This window comes from Scyliorhinus canicula, chromosome 26 (genome assembly GCF_902713615.1).
Source record: "Scyliorhinus canicula chromosome 26, sScyCan1.1, whole genome shotgun sequence".
NCBI lineage: Eukaryota > Metazoa > Chordata > Chondrichthyes > Carcharhiniformes > Scyliorhinidae > Scyliorhinus > Scyliorhinus canicula.
In genome coordinates, this window is record NC_052171.1 from 4737104 (window position 1) to 4757736 (window position 20633).

At 42.8% G+C, this 20633-nt stretch overlaps 1 protein-coding gene across 3 annotated transcripts in view; it reads right to left on the reverse strand.

The window, feature by feature from the left end:
• Positions 1–20633, reverse strand: part of zmat4a (zinc finger, matrin-type 4a) — a 173258-nt gene that overhangs the window by 118603 nt on the left and 34022 nt on the right. For all 3 annotated transcript variants that reach the window (XM_038785612.1, XM_038785610.1, XM_038785611.1), the window contains exon 3: positions 8755–8844. In XM_038785612.1, coding sequence (XP_038641540.1) covers positions 8755–8844 — 90 coding nt within the window. The remainder of the gene's footprint in view (positions 1–8754; positions 8845–20633) is intronic.

A 20633-nucleotide genomic window follows, 5' to 3' on the forward strand; every position in this document is an offset into this window, starting at 1 on the left:
ACAAGACCAATTCCTCATTTACTAATAGCCTTCAGCTGCGAAGCTAGAGGCTTCTCACAGTCAAAGGGAGTTAAAATGATGTTCAGCAGAGAACCAAGAACAGTGCTCTGTCCTGGAAGTGTTTGGCAGGACAGGCAGGCAGCAGCTGTAGTTGTCCCTGTTATGGGTATCCACAATAATTAAAGAAGGCTTGAAGGTCTCATAGACAAAAAGCCGAAACCCCCCCCCCCCCCACCCCGGGGTGAGGCCGGTGCATTTGTCTTGTTAATGAAATGGAAATAAATGAAAATGAGAATTAAAGGAAATTAATGAAAATGAGAGTTAATGATATGCTCGGCATATTTGGTGGTGATCTAAAACTCACCATCGGGAGTGGGTTGATTAGAACAAACTGATTTACGCCTCGTACAAATCTCGATTTTGGCCGTTTCCACTATTTAACCGGTGCATTCAGATCTGTGCCGGACTGCAACACGGTGGTTAAATCGTGCCCAATGCGTTTGCACCAAATCCTCAATTTTAAAAAGGCATCAACCACTTATTTATTCTAAGTCATGTTAATGTCACCATTAAAATAGTTTACAGAAGAATTTGATATGAAAACACGATGCATCACACCCAGTACTAATTTTCTCCAATTAAATTGCACGTCTTAAAGTTGGCATGATTTAAACCACAAAAGCCATTTATGGTCCACTTCGAGTTCTGTGAAGGGTCATATGGACTCAAAACCATTAACTCTGTTTCTCTCTCCACAGGTGCTGCCAGAATCAAACATTCTCTGTTTTTATTTACTGCATGCTTTGTTTATATTATTTTCTATTTTCCACTGGATTAGAAGTCGTGACATTGTCCCCGTGGGAAGTATCAATTATCTGTCAAACCGAAAGGTGAAAGGAATTCGTAGTTTAGTTGCTCGAAGGAAATAACACACTGCGTGATAAATGCAAGAAATATAAACGGGTCTTTTCTTACCGCAGGAGTTTGTTTGGGTAGATGTGGTGCAGTTGTGTCCATAGGTATGTGAGTCGGGAACAAGGGGTCATAAATATGACAGGGTACAGATCAGAGACAGAATTTAGGAGGAATTTCTTTCCTCAGCAGTGAGAACGCGGAACTTGCTGTGACAATGAATAATTGAAACAGATAGCACTGACACCTTTGAGTTGACAGCTTGATGAATGAGGGATAAATGAATAGTAATATTTTGGAGCTGGGTGGAAGTAATTTGAGTGGACAGGCTCGTGAGCAGTGTAAACACTGGCAAAGGCAAGCTATCCTGAATGGTCTGTTTCAGTGCTGTAGATTCTGAGCAATGCAATAGTGTTCTTGAATTTGTACACCAACCATTTGTTGAATAAAATTGTTTCAACATTTGGCGATGGTGTTATAGTGCAGTGGCAACTTGTGCTTTCCCATGCACGTTGTCGTCTGGAGCAAGGGATAGTGATGGCAGAGGCTCCAGATTCTGTTTCATCGTGTGGTGACCAGGAATCTCTCCCACTCTTACCACCTGCCATGGGTATGTGTTGGAAGGATTTGCAGGTTGGGACCTGATTGGTTGGCACCTTTGAAGAGCAGAATCTGTTCTGAAAGGGTCATTGTCGCCTCCATGTGGAGTGCGATGACGTGTTGAGTTGAAAAAGGGCTCCGCCCAAAAAACGATGCCGTCAAAGAGCAGCAACACTGGGATGGTGGGAATGAACGTTTAAGGTGGTGAATGGATTGCTGATGAAGCAAGCCGTTTTGTTCTGGGTGGGGGTCAAGATTCTTGCATGCTGTTGGAGCTCCACTCATTCAGGCAAGTGGAGGGTATTCCAACACGAGCCTTATCTGTGCTTCCTGATGACAACTTCACCCATTCAATTGTTCAACTTCGGGGCCTTTGAGGGTTGAGAATTACGGGAATATAAACTCACTGTGGTGAATGTATAGTACTAGTTAGCATGAAACAACAATTGTTCACCAATCTCACACAGGGAAGGAAATCTCTCGTCCTTCGCCGATCTAGCCTATGTGTGACTTCAGGTCCATTTGGTTGACGCTGATCTGCCCCAGCAAGGCCCCAGTTCAAGGGATGGGCAGAAAACGCTGGCCTTGCCAGTGACATCCACTGGCATGAAATAATGAAAAACAACTTAGGGCAGCATGGTAGCATGGTGGTTAGCATAAATGCTTCACAGCTCCAGGGTCCCAGGTTCGATTCCCGGCTGGGTCACTGTCTGTGTGGAGTCTGCACGTCCTCCCCGTGTGTGCATGGGTTTCCTCCGGGTGCTCCGGTTTCCTCCCACAGTCCAAAGATGTGCGGGTTAGGTGGATTGGCCATGCTAAATTGCCCGTAGTGTCCTAATAGTAAGGTTAAGGGGGGGAGTTGTTGGGTTACGGGTATAGGGTGGATACGTGGGTTTGAGTAGGGTGATCATTGCTCGGCACAACATCGAGGGCCGAAGGGCCTGTTCTGTGCTGTACTGTTCTATGTTCTATGTACTAGTAATTCACCAGTGTATTAGTATCATGTTCTGCCATTGTGTTACAGCTATGTTATGTTGTTGACCTTGTGGGCTCCACCTATGGGCCATTGTGTGGCTTCACCCACAGGGGGATATGTTGGGGCATGTACGGGCTCCGCCCATGGCTCCTCCCCTTGAAAGGAAGTATAAAGAGCAGTTGACCTGTAGGCGGGCACAGTATTGTACCAGTCGCAGGCAAGCACTGTTCTAAGCTGATTAAAACCTCGGTTTACTTCTACTCGTGTCCTTGAGTGAATGGATGGTCGCATCACTCACCATGAGATGTGCCCCTGCATCATTAAAATACTAACCCTCACATTGCTCAGCAGGTTTGATTTGCTCTCATGGCTCAAATGCAGCAATTTCTTGGGAGATCGACGGTGAGGTCCTATTTTTGTGAGGCTAACAGCTTCGTGGAACAAATCACTAACAATGTGCATGGCTGTGCAATATGTTACGATGGAAGTATTGAAAGTACGTGGATGTTTGCACATTTTTGCCTTTTTTGCTTTCTTTCTGATGATGTCTGTAACTGTTTATAAAGCCAAAAACTACCTCAATAAAATTGTTTATTAAAAAAAAAAATGTGCATGGCAACTCACAATGTATCACTTCCTTATAACCTGTTGCTGGGATGTTTAAACGCATTCCCAGAACATTCTGACCCAATGTCACATATTTAGGGGGAGGGGTGAGCTGCTAAGTCTTCGTCCCCGAGGGAACCTTAACCCAAGGGCAACACCTTTTCTGAATCTGGTGATAGTTTTAGAAAAAGCCTGAAATTCCAGTCACTTTATTGCAGATGATTGCACTTATTCCCTTCCAACATTAAACTGGCCTCACATACGTAGGGTCGACTAAAAGACCATGCAAAGGTACGACCCATGGGCAGAAGAATGCATCTGTCTCTGCTTGGAAATTATTATTTTCTGAAGCTTCTCTCTTGACTGACTAGTCGCACAAGACTCAATCCGGTCCCCAAATATTCAGGATCTTCTTAGCCAGGGAAATTAGTTTCCTTTTATAGGTTAAGAAAGCGGGCACTTGGGGCAGCACGGTGGCACAGTGGTTAGCATTGCTGCCTACGGCGCTGAGGACCCGGGTTCGAATCCCGGCCCTGGGTCACTGTCCGTGTAGAGTTTGCACATTCTCCCCGTGTCTGCGTGGGTTTCACCCCCACAACCCAAAGATGTGCAGGTTAGGTGGATTGGCCACGCTAAATTGCCCCTTAATTGGAAAATTAAAAAAATTAAAATAAAAAAGAAAGCGGGCACTTGGCTTCATCATTGCAGTTCATGTCCTCAGGATGACAGGATTATGAGACATGAAATAAATCTCTGGGATACATAGAAATTGTAAAAAAAAAGAAACATCAAAATGACAATACAGAAGGATCAACGGCGAGAGAGGCAAGAGAACATGCATTCCCTGAGTAAAATACTTCTGAAGTCACGCTATACACGACCGTCGCACAGCTTTACTATCATCCAGGGAATTATTTTTCATATCTGCTGGGGGAAACTTGCAATTGAAAATGCTGCAATACAAACTTCAGCTTGATTTCCAAAAATAAAAGATAATTCAGTCAAAGGTGATTAAATTGCAGTTGCTGGTTTGTCACATCCGAGTTGCAGGTGGATTAACAAACTCATGAGAAGGATGCAGGGGCTGAATGAATGACAATAAACATTGTTTTAGTGGTAACTTTGCTGAGAATGGTCAAAGCACACCAGCTGACATTTTATTCCCCCAAATATAAAACATCCAGTTACGTTTCTGAAGTTTGCGGTAGGTATGATTTAAAAGGAAATCTGGGCAAGATGATGCTGCTGCACCTATCCTTGCCACTCCAGAAGTATGGAGAACAGTGGAACTGGATTGGAGCTGTGAAGTAACCCTCTTTTTCCCACTTCTTGAATAATTACTTCATGTCCTTTTATTCATTCTCTCTCTTTCTCTCCCTGTGTGTCTCTGACTCCATTCATTATCAAGAACTAGGTATGATGAGATATTTCCCTGGCAACAAACAGATGTGACTGTGGATGATGTGGATATATTTATTTTGGTTAATTTGCCTTGTTCAGCTCCATGCAGAGCAAAAACTGATGAAACGGGCCTAATTATGTTGTCAACATTGATTCCAACATGCTTTGTGGCCAACTATATACTTAGCTTTCGGCACAATCTGCCTGGCAGTCTGCTTGAACCTGGTAATCAGATGGCCAAATCTCTTAAAACTTGGGCCTTGAGTCCCCAAGAAACTGGTGGAATTACAGACTGGTTATTGCAGAGAACAGGCCATTTGACATGACCATGAAGGCGCTTCAGAAGAGGCAACGGGTCTAGTACCACAACTGCATTTGTTTCCCGTAACCCTGCTAATGTTTCCGCTTTGGATAACTATTGAACTCTCTTTTATCGATTTAATCTGCTTCCGCCGTGCTTTCAGGCGTCGCATGCTAGATCCTAAGTATTAAAGCTCAGGAAGGCCCAAGAAGGTACGGTAAGCAGTGTTTATTGAACCAACGCAAAGCAAAGGTCGCAACATGGATTACAGTCCGTAAGGGACTTCCGGTGATGGGAATGTGCTGAGAATTGCACATCAGGTGGCTCCGACAAACCCTAAATAGGTTCTTTCACCCAAAATATTAGTCTGCGAATACGAAGAAGAAAATATCCCCGCACTTCAACCAAAATCAACGCAAAGGGAGATGCCTAACAACAGCCACTCCAGCGGCATTGTAGAAAAAAGAAGTGGAAAAAGTCAGGAGAAGTAAACGGCTGGCCGAGCAGACGTACGAGGCGTCAAAACTTGGGCCTCACCATCGCATCAGGCTGGTCGTGACGGATTCGAAAGGGAAGATTGAGAATCAGGAAAACCGATCGAGGCACCAAAACCTACAAATCGTAGCCCTGCCGAAGGGGATTGAACGTAGGAACCCCACAGACTATGATATAGAATTTACAGTGCAGAAGGAGGCCATTTGGCCCATCCAGGGTCCCAGGTTTGATTCCCGGCTTGGGACACTGTCTGTGTGGAGTCCGCACGTTCTCCCCGTGTCTGCGCGTGTTTCTTCCGGGTGCTCCGGTTTTCTTCCAGAGTCCAAGGATATGCAGGTTAGGTGGATTGGTCATACTAAATTGCCCATAGTGTTCAAACACAGTAGGTGGGGTTACTGGGTTGTGGGGATAGGGTGGAGGTGTGGGCTTATGTGGGTTTGTCTTTCCGATATCTTCATGGCTGGATGGTCCAGGAGGACACATGGTGCCCACTGGTACACTTAAGGCCTTCCGCGACTGGTGGGCACCAAGGGGGCCAGGGTGCATTAACACCCCAAGGAATGATATTTTAGTTTAATTTGTTAAGTTTCTTTTGATGTTTTGTTTTAGTTACAGTGCCCCACCGCCTCTGATTTTTGTTCAATTTATAGACTTTTGTTTTATTAAAAGAGTATAAATAGGGGATAACTGGGATATGGGTGGAATGGGGGTGGGGTGAGTTCAGAGCCTGAACAAGTCAATAAACTCAATAAAGAAAAGCTATGTAAAAAAAATGAAGCTTTGACAAAGTGTCATCTGGACTCAAAACGTTAAGTCTTTTCTCACCCTACAGATGCTGCCAGACCTGCGGAGATTTTCCAGCATTTTCTCATTGTTTAAGAAATGCTATGTCTTAGTTTCGGCTTCACCTTGGCTTGGATCAAATTGACATACATATCTTCCTCCAGTTCAAAAAATCCAGTCCATTTCCTGAAACTCAGCCAACTTTGTATCCATATTGCCAATGTCCCTTTTATTCCATGGCTTCAACTTTGATGACAACCGGTTATATGGCACAAAATCAAATACCTTTTGGAAGTCCACGTAAACCACATTAAGCGCAGTACACTCATCTGCTCTCTCTGTTCCCTCATTAAAAATTCAAGCAATTTAGTTAAGCATGATTTTCCCTTAACAACTCTGTGCTGGCTTCCTTTAATCCGTTTCTGTCAATGGAATTGTGTCCTGAATTATTGTTTTTCAAAGCTTTCCCACCAGCTCTGAAGTTGCACTGACTGGGTTATAATTACTGGGGTTATCCTTCAATTTGTTTTTGAATGAAGTTGCAACATTTGCAATTCACCAGTCCTCTGGCACCAGCTGTGTCTACGGAGAATTGGAAGATAATAATAATAATCTTTATTATTGTCACAAGTAGGCTTACACTAACCCTGCAATGAAGTTACTGTGAAAGGCCCCTAATCGCCACACTCTGGCGCATTTTTGGGTACACAGAGGGAGAATTCAGAATGTCCATTTCACCTAACAAGTATGTGCTTCAGGACTTGTGGGAGGAAACCGGAGCACTCGGAGGACAACCCATGCAGACACGAAGAGAACATGCAGACTCCGCACAGACAGCGACCCAAGCCGGGAATCGAACCTGGGGCCACGGCGCTGTGAAGCAACAGTACTAACCACTGTGGTACCATGCCGCACAATTTATTGATTATGGTCAATGTGTCTGCAATTTCCACCCTTACTTCACCCAGTATCCTTGGATGGATCTGATCCAATCCTGGTGACACATCAACTTGAAGCACAGCCAGCCGATACAATATCTCCTCTCTTCTCAATTTTTTAGCCAATCTAGTGTCTCAACTACTTCCCTTTCATTATGACTTGGGTGTCATCTCATTCCTTTGTAAAGGCAGATGCAAAGTGCTCAATTGTAATGCAGTCAAAATGCACAAATCCTCATTTTGATTTTAAATTTTCAATTAATCGAACATCATTTGTTGTTTGTGGAACAGTTCAGACTTCTGCAAACCTTTCTGTGAAGAAGAGCTTTCTAATTTCCCTCCTGAAAAGTCCGCTCTAATTTTTTACGAGTATGTCCCAGGCAGCACTATCCACACAAATTGCAGGGAAAACGGAGCTTTTTTGATCTCTCATTGGGAGTCCAATTTAAGCCAAGTAATTCTGGGAACTACCTTAAGTACAACCTCTGCTTTGAAGGACGAGTTGACTCTTAAACCAGACTGATCCGGTTGGTCTTCCAATAGCTTGGAAGTTTCTGTTGCATTTCTGGCAGAGTAATGTGATGTGAACAGGTTAGAGAATTGTATGAATCTTTTCATCTGATTTGGGCATCGCTGAGAAGGCCAGCATTCATTGCCCATCTCTAATTGCCCTGGAGGAAGCGGTGGTGAAAAGGCTTCTTGAACTGTTGCAGTTTGTATGGTGTTTAAGAAACCAGCAATGCTGTTAAGCGCAGCTAATGTCGAGACCTTTATCCTTCAGCTTAAAGTTGAAAAAGAGAAATGCACTAAGATTTGCATTATTGGATGCTAAAATAGCTGAACATACTTTATCGATGCTGCATGTTTATCTACTGCGGTGTATATCCCTAATAAGATGGAAAGCTCTGAAACCCATTGGACGTCCAATTATTGTTGGAATAACATTGTGAAATCAGTGCATAATGCTCATGTACAACCCTGGACCCAGAAATTGTTATGTTTAATTGCTACCTTGGTCTTTGCTTTGAAAGGTCTAACTAAGAAAATCCAGGCAATTATAACTAATCATAGACTGTTGATTCCGTTCAAAAGCAGTTGTGGGTTGCTTACACGTTTCATGCTACAGGTCAATGACTCTGTTTTCTCTCTTTCTGAAGGTTTTCTGACATCAGTAACACAATGTGATGCCTAGTAAACATGCATTTGGTGCACAAAAGAACCCTTAAGGGTTGCATTTTCAGTCGGTTGACTAACATGTTGTCACATTCTAAGTCAAAAACAAGGAATAGCTTTTAGTTTGCACAGGACAAACAACTTGAGACCACCACTAAACCCCTCCCCCATTCCCGAGGGAAAGAAGTTGACTTGTAAAAGCTAAAGTCAGGAACATGTAGTGGCGAAATGGTGAAATAATGATACTTTTCAAGACTGATTACATGGCTGAGCGAATATTTAAACTCGAATTTCAGAATGACTGATAAAAGCATGCATTCCATAAAGGCTGCAGTGCAGCAATATAATGCACTTCTTGCAGACTTGGCTTAGCTCAGTGAGTAGGCATCGTTTGCCGAGTGAAATTTTCCAAGAAGCATTTTCCAGGTAAGTGAGTTCACCTCAATCTTCTTTTGCACACCATAAATTCCCCTTTCCCAGAAATCATTTCCAAATGGATGCCATCCATCTTTCACTGACTTGGTGTCTAACCTGTCCCACACTTATCCCGAAAAGTTAAAACTACTTACATTTTCCGACCGGAGTTTCTTTGCTGGGCATCCTCCATCGACTGGATGAAGCATGTAGTAAAGTCGAACCTTGCTGGCATGCTTCCGGCTCTGGAGGAAACAAAGTTATAAATCTGTAGCAACTCTGAAACAATTTTTTAAAAATACCACATCCCTCTTGGACTCCCATATTCTAATTTGCAGTCCTGAGATAGCAGTAGTTAGAATGGGGAATAATGTGAAGGACTGTGTTCGATCATGCATTTATCAACCTTAGTAAATGGGCTGTTCCCTTTCTTTCACAAGCACTCACTCACATGAGTAGGCATGGTAATCAGCTGGCCGCGGTTAGAACAACTGCATTTATTCAGCCACACTGCTGTTTTCAGGTCAGAAGAATGTTCTTTGACCATTTCTGATTTCATGGAATCCCCACAGTGCCGTTTGGCCCATCGAGTATGCACTGACCCTCCGAAAGGGCACGCCACCCAGGCCCACCTCACGATAAAACCCATCAAACCTTTTAGATACTACGGGACAATTTAACGTGGCCAATCCACCTATCCTGTACATCTTTGGATTGTAGGAGGAAACTGGAGAAGCCGGAGGAAATTCACACAGACAGTCACCCGGGTCCCTGACGCTGTGTGGCTGAAAAATGTTCTCATGGTGATTGAGGCTTGGAATGTTCTCATGGTGATTGAGGCTTGGAATATAAAAGCAGGGATGTACTTCTGAGGCTTTATAAAGCACTAGTTAGGCCCCATTTAGAATACTGTGAGCAATTTTGGGCCCCATACCTCAGGAAGGACATACTGGCACTGGAGCGGGTCCAGCAGAGATTCACACAGATGATCCCAGGAATGGTAGGCCTAACATACGATGAACGTCTGAGGATCGTGGGATTATATTCATTGGAGTTTAGGAGGTTGAGGGGAGATCTAATAGAAACGTACAAGATAATGAATGGCTTGGATAGGATGGACGTAGGGAAGTTGTTTCCATTAGCAGGGGAGACTAGGACGCGGGGGCACAGCCTTAGAATAAAAGGGAGTCACTTTAGAACAGAGATGAGGAGAAATTTCTTCAGCCAGAGAGTGGTAGGTCTGTGGAATTCATTGCCACAGAGGGCGGTGGAGGCCGGGACGTTGAGTGTCTTTAAGACAGAAATTGATAAATTCTTGATTTCTCGAGGAATTAAGGGCTATGGGGAGAGAGCGGGTAAATGGAGTTGAAATCAACCATGATTGAATGGTGGAGTGGACTCGATGGGCCGAATGGCCTTACTTCCACTCCTATGTCTTATGGTCTTATGGTCTAACCCATGCGCATATTGCTTTTCACTTCTGGGGCATTTTCGTACATAAGATGTTGTATGAATATAAATTGCTGTTGCTGTAATTAAAAATACACACTGTTCATTCATTTTTTAAACGCCTATCAGGATTTGTACAGTGAGAGATTTGCTGAAAATCATATCCTTGATTACATTTGGAATTGAAAGGCAGCAATGCTTTTCTTTGTGACCCCTGCACTGTTTAACCTCTCCCTGTCAGTTGACCCTGCCGATATTCTATAAACCAGCAGAGGTAAAGAAAAATGATGTCAACTAAAGCTGTTTGCAATGACTTGATTTTTAAAAAATTGGTTGTGCCAGTGACACTCCTGGCATGCTGAAACCTCTCGGGTGATGCTGCGAGCTTCATTTAAATTTTTCCATTTGAATTACATGGTGGCGTAGTGCTATTGTCGATGGACTAATAATCTAGAGACTCATGGTAATGTTCTGGGTTCGAATCTCAGCAGGGCAGCTGGTGAAACTTGAATTTGATAATAACCTGGAATTAAATGTCTAATGATGGCCATGAAACCATCGCCGACTGTTGTAAAAATCGACCTGGCTCACAAATGCCTTCCAGGGAAGGAAATCCGCCATCCTTATCCAGTCTGGCCTTCATGTGACCCCCACATCCACAGCAACCCGCGCAAGCCACTCAGCTCAAGGGCAATAAGGGATGGTCAATAAATGCCGGCCCTGCCAGTGACACCCACATCCCATGAATGAATTTTAAAAAAATATTGGCTGTTCAAGTTGTTTGACCAAAGTTGTTTCATTGAACTAACAAGAGACGATTGGGTCAAGCAGACTTACTATTTACTGAAAGCTAAAAGCTGCCTTCCTGTTGAGTGGATCTATTTAGCCACACGTATTCACACAAACAAAGGGCAAGCCTATGTTCATGTGGAAGGCAGGAGATATTAAATGACAAATGGGGTAATGTCACAAGACAAAAATGAGATGGTAATGGGACCAGGGAATACGCAAAGGCTGGGTTCAGGCCCGTAAATGGGAATTGCAGAAACATCACAACTGCCATTTGATAAAGCGGGGACAGAGTTCATGATTTGAAATTATTGAACTCCATTTTGAGTGTGGGAGACTGCAACGCGCGAATCAAAAGATGAGGTGCTGCTCCTCAAGCTTGCAACGAGCTTCATTCTGACAGTACAAGAAGTCGAGAACACAAAGTGAGAGTGGGGTGCAGTCTTAATGACAGGCAACTTGAAGCTAGTGGTCACAGTTGCGGACTGAACCGACATGTTCCTGAAAGTCTTCATCCAATCGGCAGTTAACGATTCTAATGAAGAGGAAACCATGTTGTGAGCTGTGATTGTTTTTTTTTAAAATACGCTCATTGAATGTGGGCATTGCTGGAAAGGCCATGTTTTATTGCTCAACCTCAATTGCCATTGAGCAGGTGGTGCTGAAATTCTTTCTGGAGCTGCATCACCCCATGAGAACAAAGCAATGGCAATATATTTTCAAGTGGGAAGGGTGCGTATTTTGGAGGGGAACTTGCAGCTGGTGGTACTTCCATGCGTTTGCTGTGGCCGACGAGGTGGATTTGGAGGTTATTATCGAAGAATCTTTGGCAAGTTACTGCAGTACATTTTGTAGATGGTATACACTTCTGCCACTGCACGCCCACTGGTGGAGGATGTGAATTTTTAAGCCAGAGGATGGATGTCAGTCATGAGGCTGCTTTCTCGTGGATGGTGCTGAGCTTCTTGAATCATGTGGGAGCTGCAAACCTCAAGGCACCTGAGAGTATTTCATCCTCACCGGGCATTTGCTTTGTAAATTCAGGAGGTGAATTACTCGCTCATAAATGCTAAATTGAAAGCGGTACAAGTAAATTGCTGTTTCGCTTGGGAGGAGTGTTCAAGACCTTGGATTGTAGGAAGAGAGGAGGGAAAAAGGCATGTCTTCTATCACCTGCAATTCATTGGAAGATGCTGTTGGAAGGGAAGGAGGTACTGGCAGTGACTGAGGAGTGGGCCAGTGTAGAGAACTTCCCTTTGAAGTGCTGAAAGGGGAGGGGGGGGGGGGGGAAAGATGTGTTTGGTGGTAACATCAGGCTGGAGGTGGTTCAGATGGGAAAAGGGTGATCCACTGAGTATAGAGAGAGGATAATGGAGTGGAGGGAGGGACAAGAGAAACCCTATCATGCTTCTGTGAAGGAGGGGGCAGAGATGAGAGCAAGGCGTGTGAAATGGACACATGGAGGACTCTCTCAATCATGGAGCAGGGAAATGATCAATTGAGGAAAAAGGAAGACTTACGAAACTTACGCTCGGCGAAAAATTGGCAGCTTTCAAAAAGACAACTTTTCATTTTGAGGGTATTGCTGGTTAACTTGGGTGATGCTGACGTGCCCGATGGTCAGTGCTCTTTTATTTCATTTTCAACAGAGAACCCAAGGTTCAGACAGTAGCGGTTGCTTGTAACTGGCAGGTAAAATTGCACTCAAAGCTATTGCTTTCACCCACCCCACAACACACCTTCCACCAATCGAAAGTTGCCTTTGCAAATGCATCAATCTTACCCATTAAAATTCAGGATGAAACAAAACACGTACAGGAGAGCTTGTTTGCGATAATCCTTTGATATTCCCAGACAGTTTGCTGCCTCTTATCATAAATAACATTTCATTTAGTTCACTCTGATAAAAAAGCGTGATCAACACAAATCCATTCTCAACGAAGCAAATTGTGAAAATTGTAAGCGTAACACAAAGTTTATTTCATGTTTCGCGGCTTAAAGGATTTGTCATTCTTGTGTTGCAGAGTAATGCAAGGGTAGATTATAGGATTGCGAATGCATTATCCTGAATGTCTCAATAATAGTACAAAAAGGATAAACTGAGATGTTTTTGATCAGACTCACAATCAGTGATGACTCGGTGCACAGAAATTCACAATCAGAGGTCCTACATCATTCTTATAACAGACTGTGTCATCTCCATCTAGAGTGCTGTTAACTCACAAAATTATAACACCTGTAAGCATAAATTTATTAAAATCATTCTGTATCATTTTGGGACATACGTTACTGTCAAATAGATAGGTTTTTGACAGCTGGCACAGGCATAATGGGCACAATGCCTTAAAACTCGATAAATCTCTGGCACTTGAAATGAAATGAAATGAAAATGAAAATTCCTTATTGTCACAAGTAGGCTTCAAATGAAGTTACTGTAAAAAGCCCCTAGTCGCCACATTCCTGTTCGGGGAGGCTGTTCCCATTATTTGTGCTCAAATGCTCCCACAGCAACTTCAGGCAAGGATGCAGATGTGTGAATAAATGCCTAAATCAAAGAAAGTGGCAAAGAGTTCCATTGCTCTGCTGTTAGAATGTATGAGCTCGAAGCAGCAGTTGGACCATTCAGCCTCTGCAACCTGCTCCTCCATTCAATAAGGCTATAGCAGATCCACATTTCCACCTGCTCCCGATAATCTTCAACTGTGCAAAAAAAAAAACAGCATTGCAGTGCTTGGCCCATCATGTAAACACATAGCGTGGCGTGAAGTTACTGTATTTGTGCAGTCAATCGCAAATAAAACCACAGCAAGGTACCTCAGTGGATTTTAACAACATTTGTTTTTTACTGCCAAATGACATGTTTTGGTTGTTCTGGAGACATTTCTTTAAAAATTGAAGCCTACTGATTATATCTTCTTTTTTTCAGTGATTCTAATTTTTCCTCCCTCTCTATTTCATTGCCTGTATCTGATTACAGATTGAATTCACTATTCTCAGTTATTTTTCTCAGTTCCGACCTTTGCTGGTTATTTCAGAATCTTTCATTTTGATTGGTTAAAGAGGTACACAGCCGCTTGCATTTTCACACAGATTTTAGATATCTCACAGGGAACACACAGCATTTGCATGTCACACTCCCAACTTGTTGAACAAGTTGTGTTACAGCCAATGAAACACTTCTGAAATGTAGTCACTGTTGTAATGTGGCACATGTGGTTGCCAAGCTTCCTGCAGTAAAAATTTTTATTGGAAGAGCATTCATTGGTAATTTCCGTGATTGTTTTAGATAATTATGGCAAAAAAAAGATTATTTAACTACAAAGAAGCGAGGTCTTGAATGTGAAAAACAGCACTTAAGGCTATAGCTTCATAGCTCATCAGATTAAGGTGCGGGGGTGGGGGAGTGGTGGTTAGGTTAGGCAAAGATATGCTGGGTAATCCCTCTTGTAAATTCTCACGTCAGGGTTTAGCTGGTAAGTGCTGTAAAGAGGGGGTGTATTCCTTTGCTCCGCTCCTTTTACACAGGGCAGCACAGTAGCACGGTGGTTAGCACAGTTGCGTCGAGCTCCAGTATGCCAGGTTCGATTCTCAGCTTGGGTCACTGTCTGTGCGGAGTCTGCATGCTCTCCCTGTGTCTTCGTGGGTTTCCTCCGGGTGCTCCAGTTTCTCCCACAGTCCAAAGATGTGCAGGGCAGGTGGATTGGCCATAATAAGTTACCCTTAGTGTTCAAAAAAAGGTTAATCGGTTATTGGGATAGGGTGGAGGTGTGGGCTTAAGTCGGGTGCTCTTTCCAAGAGCCGGTGCAGACTCGATGGGCCAAATGGCCTCCTTCTGCACTGGAAGTTCTGTGATTCTATGTAAATTCTGTGACTTCACTGCTGAAGCCACAGACCTGCTTCAATTTTCTCAGTCCCACCCAGCATCAGTCAGGAAGGTGAACAGGCGTTTTGGAATTTAAGCGCAGTAAGTCACTACCGAGCGGAGATCTGCCACTGAATGGCACTCCGAGGATGTTACAGGTCAATGTTACATATCTATGGCCGGAATGCCGGTTACCCTTGCTTATTGAATATCCACTTATTTACTGTATTTGAACGGGTCAGGATTGTATAATTCAGGTAAAACGCAAGCAAACAAGTAAGTCAGACTTTTTTTGAGACATTGAAATTTCAAAAATAATAAATAGCACATCCATTTTGTCTATCTTACAGTAAAATATTTATCACCCAGGATACACAGGGAATGGATGATTCTGGCTCAACAAAAATGCGAGTTAATTACCAATGGACTGCAGGGCAATGGGTGTAGCATAAACTGATATGCACCTACTCGGGAAGTAATGTATTCTTTTTATTTCCAATCTTTAACAGTACATCAAAACATCAATTAAAGTAGAAAATAATTCTGCATGAATTATTTCCAATTCGCATGAGGGGAACATAAGGCATACCGGTTCAGAGATAATCCTGTTTGTTAGAGTGCCAGATAACACAAAATTTACTGTATGTTTATTTTTAGAGACAGACGACGCCAAGGACCCGGGGTCGATCCCGGCCCCAGGTCATTGTCCGTGTGGAGCTTGCAGATTCTCCTGTGTCACCCCCACAACCCAAAGATGGCCAGGTAGGTAGATCGGCCACACTGAATTACCCCTTAATTGGAAAAAAATGTTTAAAGCATTTTTTTTAAGGACATGTGCATTGCTCGCAGAAGTCAGCATTAATCCCCTGTGCTCAGCTGCTTGAGAAGGTAGTCCTTCAGTGCACGAGATAAAAGTTTTGCGCCTCCCTCCCGCCTCCCCCATCCATCACCAAAGTGCTTTTCTGGAAGGAGTTCTAGCATTTTGATCCAGTGATGATGAAGGAACAGTGATATATGTCTAAAACAGAGCGATGTGCAACTTGGAAGGAAGCTTAGAGTTGGTGGTGCTTCCATGCACCTGCTGCCTTTATTCTTCAAGGTGATAGAGATGACAGGCTTGGCAGTTGCTGTTGCCTATGCATTATTTAGGGTCCATGTAAAAGGATGAAAAGTACTTGTACATTAGACAGGTTTCCAGCACACCCGCAAGGTAGATTTTTCTGTTCTATTTATTTGAAATTAAATTCCCAGTTGCTGCAGCATGAGTCACATATGGAATAAAAACACTGTGGGATGAGTCAGCCATACATGTACAACTCCACACACATTTTGAAGGAACTAGATTCTCTCACTGTTATTGTGGAAGACAATTGCAAATTAGTGACAGGATCTTCAGCCCAAATTACTTGATTGTTATATAAAGAACAATACAGCACAGGAACAGGCCCTTCAAGTCTGCGCTGATATAGACCAACCGCCTGTACCTTCTATACCCAGTCTGTTCATGTGCCTATCCAGATAAGCCTTAAAGGTCGCTAAGAAATCTGCCTCAACCACCTCACTTGGCAGTGCATTCCAGGCCACCACCACCCTCTGTGTAAAAATCTTCCCCCGCACGTCTCCACTGAACCTTTCTCTCCTCACCTTGAACTTGTGCACCCTTGTAAGTATCATTTCTGCCCTGAGAAAAAGCCTCCAACTGTTCACCTTATCTATCGGGGCAGCAGGGTAGCATGATGGTTAGCATAAATGCTTCACAGCTCCAGGGTCCCAGGTTCGATTCCCGGCTGGGTCACTGTCTGTGTGGAGTCTGCACGTCCTCCCCCTGTGTGCGTGGGTTTCCTCCGGGTGCTCCGGTTTCCTCCCACAGTCCAAAGATGTGCGGGTTAGGTGGATTGGCCATGCTAAATTGCCCGTAGTGTCCTAATAAAAGTAAGGTTAAGGGGGGGGTTGTTGGGTTACGGGTATAGGGTGGATACGTGGGTTTGAGTAGGGTGATCATGGCTCGGCACAACATTGAGGGCCGAAGGGCCTGTTCTGTGCTGTACTGTTCTATGTTCTATGTTCTATATACTAATAATTTTATAAACTTCTATCAGTTCGCCCCTCAGCCTCCATCTCGCCCGGGAGAACAATCCCAATTTATTCAATCTCTCCTCATAGCCAATACCCTCATGTTTCTGTAGAAGCATAATAGTTTTTGATGTTCAAAGTCAGAAAAACACCAGCATCATTTGAAAGTGTGGATTGTAGTGATCTCTGTATGTAGTAATACATGATCGGACTATGTTGAGCAAGTACAGGCAATTGAACACTAGATGGCCACACTATCAGGACCTACATAAACGTTTTCCCACTCTTTCACAGAATCACAGAATTTACAGGGCAGAAGGAGGCCATTCGGCCCATCAAGTCTGCAATGGAGTGTGTCAGGATTGCAGAGAGAACAGAAGTGAGAAAGCTAGAGAGAAGAAGTTATTAGTTATCAGAGTATTGTATCATATAATTTAATAAGTTTATTCTACAGTTGTTTGTTTGTTTTACTAGTTCAGTATTAAGTAAAATGGACTCACGAGATTATGTTATATAACTCAATAAATTAGTTTATCATCACTGCAAGACTATGGCTATATTTCAACAACTCGGCTAGATGAAAAAGTAATATATATATTACACATCGTAATATAACATGGATGACTTCTGAGCAAGTAAAGACAAGAGATAGGGGGCCTGTTCCAGCAATCAGTCTCACACTCCACGTGATTTGTGTCACAGTTTAACCTCCATCCTAGCATAAAGCACAATAGTAAAACTTCCTCAGCCGGGCATCTGGAATCTTTGTAAATTGAAACATCAATGTTTTCGCTCAAGAGAAGAGGGAGCCAAACTCTTTCTCAATCTTTGAAAGACCTACCCGGATGGAATGGAATGCAAAGCCAGCAGCATGACTCTGATCCAGGAAGGTGACGTTCGGAAACTGGTATCTGTAGTTTTACTTTTAAAATACAATGTAGTGTACGAAATGACCCAAACTGTTGTGATATTATAACAATACTCTCATCATGTCGAGTTTTTGTTATATTTTTGTGATTATAATATATCTTCCCTGTACAATAGAAACACAATGGCTTTGGTCTGGAACCTGCAGTGGATTAGAATCCAGTTAAAAAATCACAGAGGACTACGGCGCTTAAAATTAAATCCAATTAATTGGTCACTTCAACAATCTGTGACACATGGGTCTTAAATTGTGCCAAATATCCAATATTGAAGCAGCCCACGACTAATGTGCTTTTCCATGATACCAAACAAGATGGCCAGCCAATATATTATTGCCCTTTTGGGGTGACCACCAAAGGCTAAGGTCACTCCTGTTGGGTCATAATACTTAGAATTGATAATCGCCCCATTGAGCAACACCATCCTTTTAATGGCTGCAACATTCTATTATATTGACAAAGATTAACTCAGCAACTGAAAGTTCCTTTTTTGAATGGATTAGCTGTCCATCTCACTATTAATAAGCCCATTTGTAAAATAGGACTCGAAAGGGTAGGTAGTCTTCTGAGTTGTGTTCTGAAAACTAAAACCTGAAGATATTTTCATACATTGTCCTGTCCAGGAGATAGGAAGAAAGGTGTGTGTGTATATATATATACACATATCGTCATCAGCCTGGTCACTTTTTATTTCTTTAAAAGGGACAAATGATGGAACTCGTAAAATGGTCACACTGACCACACGATGGTAGTTCTGGATGTTTCTGAGCAGTTTAAACATGGAGAAAGGCTACCATATCAAACCTTTGGAATATACAGTTCTTGGATTGTGTAAACATTCCAGCCACGCCAACACAATGGATTCACAGACAAGATGCCTGCCCCAGCAGGCTATGGACAAAGGTCATTTTTGTGACTCATCTCCAGCATTGTGATAATGGTTCTTCAGTTACCTGCTCAAAAGACAATGGGTTTTAACAAGGGGCCTCATGAGCTGAATCGTTTGACCCAAAACCACCTTGCCACATGAACAAGACTTCAGCTGTTTGAATTCCTTTGATTATATGGCCTTTGAACTTTTCTCTTCATTTGCTGCTTGACCTCTAAAGCCTCTAAAGAGAACTGGACTTTAGGCTGGCATCCTGCCTGTGACCTCCAGCTCTCTCCAAGTCTGATTTCCATAAAATAACTCTACAGTTCAACAACAGAGTGAAATAATTTTCAGGATACAAGAATACTTTGCTGCACCTTCAACGGACCCAAACTACAATCGAGCTCCTTGAACCAAAACCAGGAATTCTGTCAAAGTCAGCTGGACTTTGACTTACAGGACTTGCATGAAACCTTAATATATTTCTATTGTTGGCTTTGCCCTGAACCCTTTTTTTTCCCTTATCCCTCTTTTATTGTGTAAATGCAAAAGAGGTAAACACTGCAAAACTCTTCCCACGGTTTGTGGGTGTGTAAAATAAACCAACCTTCTCACTTTGCCGTACCTTTAGTTTGCTGTGGAGTTATTAATAGAGGATTGGAACACTCCAAAATATGCATCCCTTATTTTTTATTTTTCTTTCCTTTTTATAAATTTTATAAGTACCCAATTATAATTCTTCCAATTAAGGTGCAATTTGGCATGGCCAATCCACCTAACCGGCACGCCTTTGGGTTGTGGGGGTGAAACCCACGCAGGCACAGGGAGAATGTGCAAACTCCACATGGACAGTGACCCAGGGCCGGGATTCGAACCCGGGACCTCAACGCAGCAGTCCCAGTGCTAACCACTGCGCCACTGCCCCTAAACAATGGACCCCTTATTAATGGGGAATCAAAATTTGAAAACACCTTTCTGTTTACGGATAGGAAGTGAGTGGAGAAATCAGGACTGTTTTAATTAAACCCCCTCCTGTCCATAATGACATATACCTGAACTCTTCATCATGTTATTTATTACCTTTTGACACAGGCTGATAGATCAAGTCGATTGAATGGGCTTGTACTGTTCAGATTTTATTGTTTTCATGTGTTGAAGTAACATACTACTTCAAGACATTCAGTATATATATGTCATTTTCTGCATGACGCAGAGCAAGATGTTTATTTTCATTCCACTGAGACACACAACATTCCTTCAATTATTAGACTTCCTGACAAAAACCTAAAACTAATTATGATTTACGCCAATCAAAACTCATTGCAGCAAACTCATGGGGAGCTGGCAAAATGCTTCCTTTTGAGTAACTGAGATAGTCTATAATGTTACACTTGAACATCTGTCGCAACCATGAAATTATATTATAACAGCTTTGTACTATAACTGGTTTTTTTACTAGTTACAGGCAAGTAATTGATATAATCTTAAAATAGTTGCAGGCAATATTTGTGAGAAGAATGACCGATCAATAAATGTCTTTATTCTTAAATTATTGATCTCTTCGATTGAATTTTACATCAGAATAGAGTGATATTTCTTTTGCAACCTTCTCAAACAGCATATTAACATTGACATTTCCAAAGTACTAAAAAATACCGAGGAGGGAATAAACTGAACCTTTTGATAGATGCGAAATGACAATGGCAATTTAACCCATGTAGCAGAGATTTATGGTGGTTTATTTAAAATGGAATGAAGTTGCTCCCTGTATTGCCTTTTTCTTCACCAGGGGGCCCAATGGTTGAGTAACCATCAAATTGCTGTTGACTTGCTTCACTGCATCAGAAAGGGGACATTGCCAGAAGAGGGAGGCTTAGAGGTAAGCTTCCTTCGCAAAAGCATTGTTTCTGCTTCATTATGCATTCATCAGCAACCAAGCACCTGTATCAAGAACACTCGTGTCTGATCTGGTACTGAACAACTGCAGCTTTGATCTAGTACTGAAAAACTGCAGTTTAAAGCTCTTGTCCACAGTCTCAGACTCCCCTCAGACTCAGGGACTCC